The 15547-nt window shown below is 40.7% G+C and overlaps 1 protein-coding gene across 1 annotated transcript; it reads right to left on the bottom strand.

Moving 5' to 3' along the window:
- Positions 1-2657: 2657 nt before the first annotated feature.
- LOC121748991 (serine carboxypeptidase-like 20) lies at positions 2658-5965 on the bottom strand. Its single transcript, XM_042143594.1, has 14 exons — positions 5717-5965; positions 5478-5614; positions 5041-5114; positions 4833-4955; positions 4647-4749; positions 4530-4567; positions 4350-4451; positions 4149-4229; positions 3826-4065; positions 3690-3755; positions 3503-3624; positions 3237-3350; positions 3015-3060; positions 2658-2924 (listed from the first exon to the last, which is right to left on the bottom strand). Exons 1-14 carry the CDS (start codon positions 5848-5850, stop codon positions 2841-2843), a joined length of 1464 nt encoding a protein of 487 aa, XP_041999528.1. The 5' UTR covers positions 5851-5965; the 3' UTR covers positions 2658-2840.
- Positions 5966-15547: the final 9582 nt, after the last annotated feature.

Below are 15547 nucleotides of genomic sequence, written 5' to 3'. Positions count from 1 at the left end.
TGCTGATCCCCCGGCTCAACTCATGAATATCAGTGATAGTGGGGTCAGTCATAGGTGGATAATGGACTCGGGGTGCAGCTTCCATATGTGCCCCAATAGAAGCTGGTTTCATGATCTTCAAGAAGCATCGGGTACGGTTGTTCTTGGTAATAACCACATTTGTCAGATCAAAGGAATAGGGAAGGTAAAGCTAAGCCTACAAGATGGCTCTATAAAGATCCTAACTGGGGTGAGGTATATTCCAGAAGTAAAGAGGAACCTCATCTCATTGGGAATGCTGGAACAGAAAGGGTTCACCATATCGATGAGTCAAGGAAAATTGTTTGTGAAATCTGGAGATGTAGTGATGATGGAGGCTGACAGAGAGCATATTCTCTATTATCTGAAGGCTAAGGCTGTTGATGGAGAAAGCAATGCAGTGTCAGATGATTCCATAATGCTATGGCACAAGAGATTGGGCCACCCAGCCGAAGGAAGCTTGAAAGAACTCATCAAGAAGGGTCTGATCTCTGGAGATTTCAACAAGATGGACCCCTGTGAGCAATGTATACTTGGAAAGGCTAAGAAGGCACCCTATCCTACAGGTATTCACTCTTCTACAGCCCCTTTAGACTACATACATAGTGATCTTTGGGGGCCTTCACCGGTGTGTTCAATTGGTGGAGGAAAGTATTATCTAGCTATCATTGATGACTATACAAGAAAGTTGTGGGTATATATTCTAAAAGAAAAATCTGAAACACTCACAAAGTTCAAGATATGGTGTAAGGAGGTTGAGCTAGAGAAGGGTAGAAGTGTTAAATGCTTAAGGACAGACAATGGCCTAGAGTTCTTGTCTGCTGAGTTTGATCTGTTTTGTAAAGAGAAGGGTATGAAGAGGCACCGGACTGTTCCTGGTAATCCTCAGCAAAATGGTGTTGTGGAAAGGATGAATAGGACAATCCTAGAGAGGGTGAGGTGCCTACTTCTTGGGTCTGGTTTGAGCAGCAGATTCTGGGGTGAGGCTGTGTATACAGCAGCCTATCTCATCAATAAATGCCCATCTACTGCCCTGAAATCTGAAACTCCTGATTACATGTGGTATGGAGCTCACAGTGACTACTCAAAATACAAGGTGTTTGGGTGTGCAGCCTATGCTCATGCTAGGCAAAGTAAGCTTGAAGCTAGGGCTCTGAAATGTATCTTGCTGGGATATCAGAGGGGTGTTAAGGGGTATAGGCTCTGGTGTATTGAGCCTGGTAAGCAGAAGGTCTTGGTGAGTAGGGATGTGGTGTTCTTGGAGGATCAGATGCCATTCCTGAAAGATAAGCCGGACTCCAATGAAGATGAGGGTGATTTCTTCAAGGTGGAGCCTGTGGGGGTTGGCCTAGGAGCAGGTGGAGTCATTGACTCAGGGAGTGAGTCTGATTCAGATAAAGAAGAGGCTCCAACTCAGGGCAACCAGGCTAGTGAGTCTATATCAGACTCTATCAGGGACTATCAGCTTGCAAGGGACAGAGTTAGAAGAGAAACAAGGCCACCAACAAAGTTCTCTGATGTTGTGTATTATGCTCTGTGTGCAGCTGAAAGTATTGATGGCGCAGATCCACTCACATATAAAGAAGCTATGCAGAGTAAAGATAGAGAAAGATGGATTGAAGCCATGAATGAGGAAATAGAGTCTTTACTCAAGAACAAAACATGGATTTTTGTGGATAAATCCAAGCTGAGTACAGATGGTAAGGAGAGGAAGCTGATCAGTTGCAAGTGGTTGCTTAAAAGGAAGGGGAGAGTAAAGGTGATTAAGATTAACACCTTGCACAATCCGGCTGACATGCTAACAAAGTCTCTAGGTAGAGACAAGTTTGATCATTGCAAGAAATTGATCAATGTTTGTGCAAGAACTGAGATGAGCCCTCAGGTGGAGAATTGTAATAATGGAGTGCTCATTTCAGTTGGAAGAAGAAGGCAGAGTTCGGTAAGCTCGGCTTACCGAGCTGGAACTAGCCTGGAACTAGCCGAGAAGAAGAAGAAGGCAGAAGTCGGTAAGCTCAGCGGTAAAGAAGCTCGGTATGGAAGCTCGGTATGGAAGCTCGGTAAGGCAGCTCGGCGTTGAGCTGGAATGAGCCGAGCAGGAAGAGTTCGGTTGTAAGCCGAGCAGAAGGAGTTCGGTCTTGAACCGAGGAAGGAGTTCGGTCTTGAACCGAGAAGGTAGGAGCAACCTAGCCGAACTAGCCGTTGGAGCAGCAGTTAGTTAGCTGAGATGTAGCGGTTATTCTTCTTGCTTTCTTGATTCTTCTTGTAGTTAGTTAGTAGCAGTTGCTACGTGATTATAGGGCTTTAAATAGCTCACCGTGTATGTAGTTTAGAGAAGAGTTTTTAATCAATAAAGAGTTTTCCAGTTTTCTCTCCAAGATTATCATCTTCAATACTCAAAGTGTGAGTGTGTGTGTTTCCTGCATTGTGTGATCTCATACAACAGTGAGTGTGTGTGTGATCTGTTTGAGTGTGTGAAAGCCTTGTGTGCGTAAATCCCAACACATAAAAATAACAAGTTTTGAAATGACACGTGCTTTAATGAGCAATTAGAAAAGTAAGTGGAAAAAAAATTGTGAAAATAATGTAAGTAGAGAAAGAGTATTGCGTAAAGATGATAATGTGTAAGCTTTCACACAATCTACACGATATAACAAATTCATTGGATGGAGACCTAACATATACTATTTATTATAAATTCGCAGTCACACAATCTACACTATATAACAAATTCATCTTATTTTGAGTAGATGGAGAAGTAACATTTTGAGAGTAGAATATAAATAAGTTAACAAATATAGTAATATCTTCGTCTCATACGATTTTCAAATATTCGCGGTAGCTAGGAAGCGTGAATAGAACTCCAACGACTCGAGTGGCTTGTATTCCGGCACAGTGTGCCCAGCCCCCTGTGCAGTCGAGATCCGAGGGTCAGTATAGTCAATACATTGGGGAACGAGGCTGTGTACTCAATCAACAAATATCATGTGTTTGCATACCTTTATGGTGAGGAAAGTGAGATTGTAGTCATAGCCCTGAGTGAACCTACGTATTCACCAAACGAAAAAACACAAGTCACATTCAGAAGGAAGGAAGAGAGAGTCTTGTGTAAAATTGTCAGTTTGTTGGATAAAAATATGGTTACCATCTCAGGACAATATAGTATAATAAAATGGATTAAACTCCAAAACAAAGTTAGCATGACAAGTTTTGTTACATACCCACTAACTTGGCCTCTCACATACCAAGGCCTCCACTCATCAATAGTCTTGTATCCGATTGATCTTGTCCAAGCTTCACTTCCGGTAAATGGGACACACATATCATGATCTCCACTGCGACCAAGCAAAACGATCATGTATAGCCTCGAAAAACACCTCAGAGCTAAACATAAGGCAACGTTTACATTTCATAATATGATACCAAACAAGTTCATATTTTTATCTAACACTTACTGTTTCAAAACTTCCTATAGTGTAACTCAAACCTGTATATGAGGGCACGATACCCGCGTGATGTGAGGTTCTTGTGATACTTGATCATGCTCCCAGCATCATGGCTAAATTCAATCCGGTCCGTGCAAAGATCCCACCTTCCGGCTAGGTCTGCCTGGTGGAGCCGCCATGATCTTTAGTTTGTTACGTACCAACTCAACGAAAAAATGTAAACCTTACGCTGTCAGCGTGAAGTGCCTTCCTAACTGCTTCGTTGTTCAACCATACGTCCGCAACCTCCTCATCCTGCACGTTGACAAAGGAAATCAAAGTTGTCAAGAAATTCTTTTGGGGCAAATTGTTGTTTAAATCTTACCGTACAAGGGACATTTTCACCATTTAGAAGTTGAGGCCATGTAGGGACATGTCCGTCTCTAACTGGAGCTCGATAAGGCCATGCACGCCCGAAAATCCTTTTTCTAACGGGTAGAGACCTTTCTGTCTCACCTAATCTCCTGAAGCTTAGGGGCACATTCGTGTTCTTGAGCTGAATGAAACTTGTCGGGGCATGATAGCACGGCTCAAGTATGTCGTATATGTTTAGATCGCCGATAGCCTGGAATGACGCGAAGGTGGTTATTACAACATAAAAAAGAGTACATATACCTCCCAACATTTGATAGATTGAAAACAACTTACTTCATGAACTTTGACAAGTTTGATCTCACAGTTCTGGCTCGTCGGATTGTAGTAAACACCGTTGCATTCTGAGTTGACTGCCTGCATAATGAGACCATTGTAGCAAAACACACACATATCTATATAAACACATAGTCCTTCAAATCCGAGTCTTGTCTCGTTCAACTGAAAGAGTACACGAGACGTGTTGGAGAAATGTACCTCAAAGAGCTCATCGGAGATAAGGCCCATTCCATGAGCGAATGGTACGAGAGCATTGCCATCAAACACACTGTCAGCAACTCCGTTTCCCACCAAGTACCCCTGTAATATAACAAAATTTGTATTATTCTCCATATTTCATGCTTACAAAGACGAGGTGTGATATACAATGTATAATACCTTGAGGTTGAGGACAGGCTTCACACCGGCATCAATTCCTACAAAATCGTGAAAAACATAATCAATTCGTGCATCCTCGACTATCAGAAGCAATTCACATGGTACAGATGATTTTACCATTAGCTACTTCATAAGCCAAAGTTGGAACGTATATTCCTGCATATGATTCTCCCGCTATGTAGAACGGGTTGTTCTGGTATTCCGGATAGAGCTCAAACCACTAAGCCAGATGACAAACAAAGTTAGTCGAGGCAAATATGCAGCAAAGACATACTTATAACAAAGAATAGTAATTTTCAGTGCCTTGAGGAGAAATGTATGAGAGTCGGACGCAGTTTTAAGGTCTCCGGTAATGTAATCAGTTTTGTTTGCTGAGTAAGAGAATCCAACGCCAGCCGGGGAGTCTAGATATATCACACTGGAGACCTAGAATGACAAATTGATGATTTCGTGAGAGCTTGTTGTGCAAGAAGTAATGAGATTTTTAGCAATCGAGATCAAGAATTACAACCTTGGACCAACTGTATGGGTTGAGATGCAGGGTGGGAGAGCCACCATGTGGCTCCTTGGAAAAATTGAAGGGGCCTGCAATCGAAATCAATCTCTCTCACTCAATTTCAAACATGAACGTCTCAAGAAACAAATGAAACAACTGCAGCAATGCAGGACTTTCAAGGAGTGAAACACTCAAGAAAACAGCCTAAGCAAACTTCAACATTGAAAAAGACCACACATGAATTCTACTAACTTACAACCTAACACATTAGGAACAAAAAAGAGAATCTTTACCAAGAATAAAAGCTTCAACAAAAGATTCAAACTTAGAATCCTTTAGATAAAAGACAATTTCGATACAAACTAAGTCCCACACTTATGTTACTTCACCTAATCTTGCCAAAAACAAGTCCACATCAAGCACACACACACACACATACAGAGAAAGATTACCATGCTCGTAGATGAAGCCATCAAAGCTTGAGCAACCCGGACCGCCATTGAGCCAGAGGACAACAGGATCCTTAGATGGATTCCTCTCAGACTCCACAAAATAGTAATACAATTTCTTCTCATTCATGGTCACATACCTATGTGTGTGGAGAAAAAAAGATGGAGTTAAATAAAAAAGACAACCAACAAGAATTGAATCCAATCTAAAAGAAGGGGAAAAAATTGAATCTTTAACATACCCAGAATAGTGTTTGGAAGGGAAGCTGCCATTGAAACCAGGGAGCTTTGCAACAAGACTGCCATCAGGCGCAGATAAAGCTGGATTGCAGCTCAATGCTATTTGTGTCAAAATTATTAGAATCAAAACTTTCATCTTGCAAGATGTGGGTAACAGGAGATAATTTTTCTGCCAAAATTATTATCTACTAAATTTATACAATGAAAGCTACTAGTTTTTTAGCTTACAAGTAAGGTGTTTGTGGATCAAAAGTGGTTAAAAAGTGAGAACTTACAATAAATGCCTTTCTTTGCACGCTTATTTTTCTTTTACTTTTGTTTTGGTTTTTTTAATGCCTCAAGTCGTAACCCTTAGGCATTTTGGCTAAGGCCATCCACAACGCTGTCTCTATACCGTCTCTTAAACCGTCTCTTAACTACTATTTGAGCACTATTTGAGGGCCCCACTGTCCTTTTTTCCTCCATCTCTTAACTAAGAGACGGAACCTGCAACGCTCCGTCTCTTAACCGTCTCTATACCGTCTCTTAATTACTATTCATTCAATTTAATTTATAATTTTTTTTAAAACCCAATTCAATTTAAACAAACACACTTTATTAAAATTAAAACAATATTACAACTTAACATTAAAAAAAACGAAGACATAATTAAAATTGGAGTGATAGAGAGGATTTGAGAGGAATAGATGTGTGTTTGTGTTTGAAATGAGTATGGAAGAGAATTATTTATAGAGTAAAAAAATTAAAAATTTAAAAAATGAAAATAAATATTTAACGGTAATATTACCGTTTGAAAAAAAAAAATTTTTATTAAAAATCGATTTTTTTTAAAAAAAAATGAATTATTGCGTCATCAGTGACGACGCCCACTCGCGGGCCAGCGAGTGGGCGTCACGCACGCATGAGGACGTGCCACGTGTCCCTAGCGCGTGGCGAGACAGCTCGTCTCGTGTCTCTCCGAGACGAGCTACGCGACGAGACGGTCGCGAGCTGGAGACGAGATGGGCGCTGCAATGCGTCTCGCGGGGGTCTCGTCTCTCCGAGACGAGACGCGAGCCCGGCGCGAGACGCGTTGTGGATGGTCTAATAAAATCATTAATAAAGTAGTGGAGTAGTAACTTCTTTTTTAACAACTAAGAGCTAGAAAAAGATTTAGAACTTAGCATGTTGGGATGTTTGTGGAGTTGGGGAGAAAATGTATTCTTATAACACTTTGTTGTAAAAGAAAATATAATACTACCACTTTGTTGTAAAAAAAACATGGTCTCCCCGCGCCATTTTCTATCTTTTCATCAATACTCAGAGTCCGACTGAGCTGGGGAGAAGCCTCAATCTACGAAGCTCTGCATCTCCACGGCCTCCCCAAAGGGATCACTAATTTCAGCCTCGAAACTTCCGGAGAGTTCTCGAGAACGAGCTCCACCACGACATGAGCATCTCAGCCTACGGCCGTATCGACCAGGTGTCTGGGAGTTGTTCCCCGTGATCGGGATTGATATACTTTGACGTCGGTGTCGTGTCCAAGCAGTTCTCTCTCTCGTCGCTCGAAACTCCTAGGGATTGTTTAGCCGTTTCTGAGTTTTTTTTTTGGATTCTCGTTGTTGGTATGTGTTTGTGAATGACTTAATGGTGATTTGGAGTTGTTATAATGTATAATCGACGTATTTAGAGGGAAGAGAACATTATGATTTGTATTGAGTAGGATGGTTTCTCAATTGTACAGAGCCCTTTAAATAGGGTGTAGGAGATAATGTGCATGGTAAGACATTGATTATACAATATTCTATCAATCTCCTAATTTGTGTAATTGATTCTAATTGTAATTTTTCCTTATCACACAATTGATCCTAATTGCAATATTTCCTTTTCTAACACTCCCCTTAAATTGAGTGGTGGGGTCTCCAATACTCAATTTGCAAAGAGCATCTCCAAAGGCTCTCGTATTGACTGCCTTCGTCAACATGTCGGCAAGCTGATCTTCTGAGCGAGTCAACATGTCGGCAAGCTGATCTTCTGAGCGAACAAATGGTAGCTCAACAATTCCACTCTCAATGTTTTCTTTGATAAAGTGTCTGTCCACCTCGACATGTTTGGTTCGATCGTGTTGAACCGGGTTTTCTGAAATGCTTATGGCGGCCTTGTTATCACAGTATAGTCGACACTTCTTCCTTGGAGAGAGACCAAGTTCCTTCATCAGCCTTCTTAGCCACATTATCTCAGTTAGTCCACTTTTGATACCCCGAAACTCTGCCTCAACAATGGAAAGAGCCACCACTTTCTGTTTTTTACTTCTCCAAGTCACCAAGTTACCTCCAACAAAGGTAAAATACCTTGCGGTGGACCTCCTATCATTTGGATTCCCGGCCCAATCAGCACCCGTTATCCCCTTCAGATATCGACAAATTCTGAGCGCTGCCTCCATATGATTTGTCTGTGGTTTATGCATGAATTGACTCACGACCCCTACGGCGTAGGCAATGTCTGGCATAGTATGCGATAAGTAGATAAGCTTTCCAACTAGTCGTTGATATCGCCCTCGATCGGTCAGCTTGGCTTTATCATCAATCTGCAATCCATGATTAACTGATATGGGCGTATCGGCCGGTTTACACTCTAGGAGCCCCGTTTCTGCAAGAATATCCGGAATATATTTTCGTTGTCTCAAAAAAATCTCTCTCTGTGATCTCAACACCTCGATCCCAAGAGAGAATTTGAGATCCCCTAGGTCTTTTATCTCAAACTCCTGAAACAGATTCTTCTTCAAGTTCTCAATTTTTTCCAAGTCGTCACATGTGATAATCATGTCATCGATATATATGATTAAGCAAGTGATTCTATCTTCTCTCATTTTCAAAAACAAAGTATGATCAGAGTTGCTCTGTTTGTATCCATAGCTAATCATTGCCCCGACGAACTTTCCAAACCATACTCTTGGGGACTGCTTCAACCCATATAAAGTTTTTCTTAGCCTACATCCTTCCCCTGTCTTGAAATCTGCTGCGAACCTCCATATACACCTCTTTTTCCTTTCTTAGCTCACCATGAAGAAAGGCGTTCGTCACATCGAATTGTTGTAGTGGCCAATCTTTATTTGCCGCTACAGACAATAGGACTCGAATTGTGTTCATCTTGGCCACCGGAGAGAAAGTTTCTGAATAATCTACCCCATATGTCTGGGTATAGCCCTTCGCGACTAGCCGTGCTTTGTACCTCTCAACTGAGCCATCTGGTCTCCTCTTGATAGTGAAAACCCATCGACATCCTACAGGCCGTTTCCCTTTGGGTAAGATGCATGTTTCCCAAGTGTTGTTCCGGATCAGTGCATCTATCTCCTTTTGCATTGCCTCTCTCCAGTGCTTATGTTGCATAGCTCTTCCCATGACTGTGGGATCTCTTCTTCCTCATACAGTGCCTTCTCAAATGCTTGAGTCATTTCTGTCAGATGACTCGTAACTAGGCAAGCCACATAGTAGCGAGCCTTCCTGTTAATCCTCTCTGGGGTATATCTTTTTGGCGGAACTCCCCTGTTGGCCCGGGGTGGAAGAGTGTACCCCCCTGTGTCAGGGTCAATTCCTTCAACTTCTTCTACCCCACTGGTTTCTTCAACCGTGTTCACCACATAGGGGCCTGGTCCTTCCTCTACACTTACATCATCAGTAGCAAGGAAAACTGGAGAAGCAGGGTTATCAGAACTTACATCGGATAGCCTCAACGGGGAAGTAATTGGTTGTGTGTCACCTTAAGGAACGGGCTGTCCTACTTCAGAGACCTGCTCAGCGGGATCGCTTACTGGCGCCTCTGTTGGGTCCGCTGCAGGATTACTTGGTGTTGGCATCGACGCTGATATCCAACTCCCTTGACTGCTAAGGTGGGTATAGAAGTATTCAGTTTCGAGGAAATTGCAGTTCATTGTGACAAACATGCGGTTAGTCTTGAGATCAAAGCACCTATACCCCTTTTGGTTAACCCCATACCCCACGAAGACACACTTAATTTCACAAGGAGACAGTTTGGTTCGTTCATGTTTTGGGGTATGAACGAAAACATAGCACCCAAAGACTCGTGGTTCAAGAGTTAAATGTGGTGGAATTTTAGTGAAGGAGGACAGGGCTTGGAGTGGTGTTTGGTATTTGAGGATACTTGTGGGTAATCTGTTCAAAAGGTAGGCTGAGGTGGCAATAGCTTCTGGCCAGAAGTGTTTTGGAGCTTTTGACTCAATGAGTATGGACCGGGTCATTTCAAGGAGGGAACGGTTTTTTCCTTTCAGCTAGACCATTCTGTTCGGGGGTATAGGCACAACTGGTTTGATGAATTAGACCATTTTCTTGAAAAAATTGTTTCATGGCCGAATTAACAAATTCTCTTCCATTGTCTGATCTTAGAATTTTTATAGAGTGTTGGTACTGGGTTTTTATAAGGTTAAAAAAGTGTAAAAAGTGTGTATGGAGCTCGGATTTTGGTTTCATGAAATATACCCAAGTCATGCGGGTGCAGTCATCTACAAAAATTAAATAGTATCTAAGATCCTGTCCCCCAAAAAAAGGTGCGGGCCCCAAACATCAGAGTGGATTAAGGAAAAAGGAAATCAACACGAGTATTATTCAAAGGATAAGAGGTTCGGTGGCTTTTGGCCAAAAAACAAGTTTCACAATACTCATCATGTTTAGAAACAAAACTAGGAAACAATAATTTGAAGTAACCGATAGAAGGGTGTCCCAAGCGCCGATGTCAAAGCCAAGCTTTTCTATCGGCAGACCCGTGAGTTAGCATGTCGGTATCTTTTTGAGCTATCTCGTCTACATAGTACAACACATCACGTTCAGTGTCACGTCCAATTATTTCCCCGGTCCGGATATCCTGCAACAGACAGAAATGAGGTTGCATCAATAAGGTGCAATTTAACTCCTTCGTGACATGGATAATAGACAACAGTTTATGAGACATTGAAAGAATGTAAAGGCAATTAGATAATTGAAGGGTAGGTAATATTTTCACAGTCTCGGCCCCCTCAACTTTTGTAAACTCCCCATTAGCTGTCTGAATATGGGATTTCTGAGGCTTTTGAATTCCTGTAAGATCTGAGGCATCATAAGTTATCGTATCAGTTGCCCCACAATCGAAAATCCATTTATTATTTTTCTCATATTCACTATATACCTGACACGCAATTCCATAATTTCTGGGGGGCTTAAATTGATTTTTACACAAAATTGGGGTATCTGAGTTATAGGAAAAATAGGGTAATTTTCGGCATTTATTAGGAGTTTGGGGTAACTTTTGGAATTTGTTTGAAGTTTGGGGCTCCCTAATAAAACAGGCCCCAAATTTCCCTTTACCTGAAACCCTAAGGGTCGTCTCCTCTTCTTCTTCTCCAAGTAATTCCTCACTCCAATCGGCAATGATGCTCCCACTTCATCCGGCGAAGAAATTTACCGTCCCGGTCCTGTTCGCCGGTTGGGTTGTGGCGAGGTCGGCCGGATTTGCTGGCTGGGTGGCGCCTCCCATCTCTTGGCCTCCGACCGCTGCGGCGGCATGCCCACAGCGGTTCCAGGGTGCTCGCGGTAGTGGCGGTTTGCCGTGCTTTTCTTCACACCAGTCGGGATATCCGATGAGCTCAAAGCATGACTCATTCGTATGCTTCTTCCGTTTGCAATAGGAGCATACTAACTTCGATTTGTCCTCCTCATCGCTCCGGGTGGCATGTTTTCTCCCATTTCCACCGTGACTACCACCCCGCGAGCCGCCGGTGTGGTTCTGCCACCCTCGGACGGCGAGACCCGCCCCGATTCCATCGGTGGTGACTGCTCCACCATTGTTTGCCGTCTGTAATATCTGGAGGCGTGTCTCCTCCTGCTGGACTAGGTTGTACGCAAAGTCGACTGAGGGAAGTGGATTTAATTTCAGTATTTCCCTCTTGGTTGATTCATACTTGCTATCAATTGCATAGACGAATTGGCACAATCTCTGATCTTGTATGAATTTGTTGTGGATTTCAATATCTTCTGGGCACTTCATCGGATTGCTCTGTTTCTGATCAATTGAAATCCATATTTCCTGCAACTTGCTCCATATTTCGTCTAATGAGTTGTTCCCCTGTCTCAGTGTACTTGCTTTGAATTGGAGATCATATACTTGGATTCTGTCTCCTCCGCTTCCATATGTAACGGCCAACACATCCCGGATGTGCTTGGCCGTCAGGTGTTGTGAGATTCGACCGACTAGTCGAGATTCAATGTTTTGGGTCAGCCATGTAAACACACAGTGATCCGCCTGTTGCCACTATGTGAAGGCTGGATCGGTTCGTGGTGGGATGGTGGAACTCCGGTCACGTGAGATATCATTCCCCGACCACTTATCGCTGCCTTCATGAGTATGGACCAGAGAGCGTAATTCTCTCTGTTGAGTTTGTCCCTGCCGATGTGGAGGGGCTGTGTGTCGATTCTGTATGACACAACAGTAGTTTCTGGTGGGTTGTTTTGGTTTTGGTTCATTGCAAAAGTATTGCGCATGAAATTGGCAAATTGCCGGGCAAATTCGTCCTTCATGGACTGGTTGGTAGTTTCTGTTAATTTGTTATCTCCTTCGTCTGACATCTTGCTGGTACAGGTACGGGTACAGACAAGAGGCCGAGAAAGGTAACACGGGAAAGGGCAAAGAAAGGTATCAAGGACGATGCTGGTACATATTATAAGGTATAATCGACATATTTAGAGGGGAGAGAACACTATGATTTGTATTGAGTAGGATGGTTTCTCAATTGTACAGAGAGCCCTTTAAATAGGGTGTAGGAGATAATGTACATGGTAAGACATTGATTATACAATATTCTATCAATCTCCTAATTTGTGTAATTGATTCTAATTGGAATCTTTCCTTATCACACAATTGATCTTAATTGCAATATTTTCTTTTCTAACAGGAGTTTTGGCTGTTAGCACGCATTGAGTAGTTATTGTGGGTGAACAGAGCTACTCACGAGCTATTCGAAGCTGGTTTCGATAAGCTCGAACACCCGAGCCATCTGGTCAAATTTATGTGGAAAAATGGGATCTTTTTGCTTACTGAATAGTTGATGGGCTGCATTTGGACATGTTGCAGATATAGTATTTCTTTTTCCTGAAATATAGTTATATATCCTTTGTGTTTTATTAGTTGAGATATGATGGAATTGTTTGTGAGAATGGCTGCTGTTATATCTGAATTGCTTCAACATGCATATATGTTGTTGGTTAGAGGATCTGATTGATCATTGATGTATCAAGTTTGAGCAGAGAATGCTGGTAGGATGACGTGGTAGACGAGCACAATGATGTGCATTTAGCTCAATCACGTTGTTGAGCACATGGAAGAAGATGTAGATGGAGATTTAGGTGATATAGAGAAGCACTTAACTATGATGATCTGATCTTGACAGTGTATCGAAATGTTATGAATGGGAATGAAGGATGAGGCGAAGAAAGAAGAGCACAAGCTGGAAATCTTCTTATATTTATTTCCTTTTGCCTTTAGATTTATTTCTTTGGATATTAGAAATCTTCCCAAAATATTCATTGTAAGCTAAATTAGTTAGTATTGTATCATCAATTAAAAACCTACTACTTCTTACTGTCCCTCACTAGTCTTGGAGTTCATATCTTCTTTATCGAAAGCCTTTCCATATCCTACGTTTTGAAGAAAAGTTTGTCGATGTGAGATTGTGGTAATTCACAATATCATCCGCAGCAAATACGTACAGCTTGAGATTTCCAGATCACCCTCTTCTCGGAGGATGTCTTGCAAGAGACATTGGATGATGCGTGTGATGGCGCTCTTGCTGTAGATTATGCAAAGAAAGAGGTGGTTGATTTTGTGGAGGGTCGAATGGGGCATATAATATTGCTCCAAATCTCTCAGCTGTAGTTGAGGTCAGCTTTTGTGAGAGAATGAGCGAAAAACCACAGTAGAAATAGGGAAAATGAAAGATCAAAGTTGAGCTTGTATTTGCTGCTGAAAATGCCTTGTTTTGAGGACAAGGGCTTGGCACTTGCAGTTCCAGGTGATTGTTAGAAAGAAGAGAAGAGAAGATGCAGTTTGATGAGAGAGAGTGAAGGGATATGGTGGGTGGCAGGGTTGGTGCATCTTGCTGCTAAAGTAGGCAACAAGTTTAAGGAGAAGAAGAGTTATGGACTGACATCAAGTGTGGCTGCAAGCTAAGGAGTCAAGCTTTCAACATGGAAACAACATTTAATATAATTAGCTCCCAAAAAGGGAATACTCCTAGTTTCTTTTTCCTGAAACATAGCTAGTAGTTTGGATTTGATTTGAAGAAGTTACATATATTCCTTGTGTTTTATATTGGCTGCATTTGCTTCAATAAATGATGATTGTTGTGTGTGAGAATGCTGCGTGGTAGACGAATGCAGCCAATGATGTACATTCAGCTCGATCACGTTGATCAGCATTGGTGGCGAAGACGAGGAGGTACGTAGGTGCTCCTGGTTAGTGAATCAGGTTTTTATCATATACTATTACTCATTATTTTCGACCATCTATAAAAAAATATACTCATATCCATTGAGATTATCAAATTTATAAAAACACAGCTTCATTTTTTTTATATCCTAGATGTTTAATGGGTAAGTCAATAATAAATTGAGCTTCGATTACTCATGAAACTTTAAATTTCTTTAATACTATATTTTCGACATATTATTCCAAAAATACAAGCAATGTAAATTTAATTTATTTTAGTTTAATATAGCCAACCCCTTTTCATATTACAGTATTTTATTTCAAGGATGAAAACACATAGCATATCTGTATAAGCCACGAGCTATTTTAAAAATCAAATAACAATTAAAATTTCGACCCTATTCACAATTTAATTATTTTTATGTCCTAATTTATGATTATTTTCAATACTTTCAAATTTAAGTCTTCTCTTGTCACTGTTATTAAAGAATGGAGTACATTTTAATTTTAGAAAATTGGCACATACTAGTATTTATTTCTATTTTTTTCCTTCGATAATTAATTGTGTGGTTGTCTAGCGTTCCTTTTCTTTTTCAAGTTTGCGCCGCATGAAAGAGATCTATCTAACATTAATAATGACAAAATATGAAAATAACCCCTCAAAATATCATACTCAATGTTTTATAATTAGTTAGTGTTTATACAATGATTTAGATATTTTCCTCATTTTTATGACATATTCGCGATCCTTTATCATGGACAGAGGAGAAAAATTAATAAGTACTCCCTCCGTCTTTCAAAATTCGTCACCATTTGACCCGATACGGATTTTAAGAAATATAATAGAAAGTGGGTTGAAAAAGTTAATGACATGTGGGTCCTACTTTTATATATTTATTTTAAAATAAAATGTGAGTAGGAATGAATTAGTGGAATGTAGAGTCCACTATAAAAATGGTAAAGATGAAAGGTGACAAATTTTTAGGGACGGACGAAAAAAAGAAATACTGATAAATTTTTAGGGACGGAGGGAGTATTATTTTTTATCATATTTTGTTAATGTGAACAATTGTGAACATTTTAATGATAGATCAAATATATATAAAAATTTATATACCTAGCTATTTCATGTAGAGTATTAGCCTTGGGACTTGTCCCCTAGGAACTGTATTTTTATGCATATATATATAAATATATTTTCTCTAACTTAATTAATAAAACACAAAAGTTATGCATTGATATGCATGCCCAAGGTTAATACGTATCAACCTAAGATATTTTAACCAATAAATTATTAAAACTACTCCTAAATTAAAGCCTAGTTCTATTAGTTTTTGAATTTATTGTATTTCAAAATACAATATTGAAGCAAAACATGTAGT

Source organism: Salvia splendens, chromosome 9 (genome assembly GCF_004379255.2).
Source record: "Salvia splendens isolate huo1 chromosome 9, SspV2, whole genome shotgun sequence".
NCBI lineage: Eukaryota > Viridiplantae > Streptophyta > Magnoliopsida > Lamiales > Lamiaceae > Salvia > Salvia splendens.
This window is presented reverse-complemented; position numbering and strand designations above follow the sequence as displayed.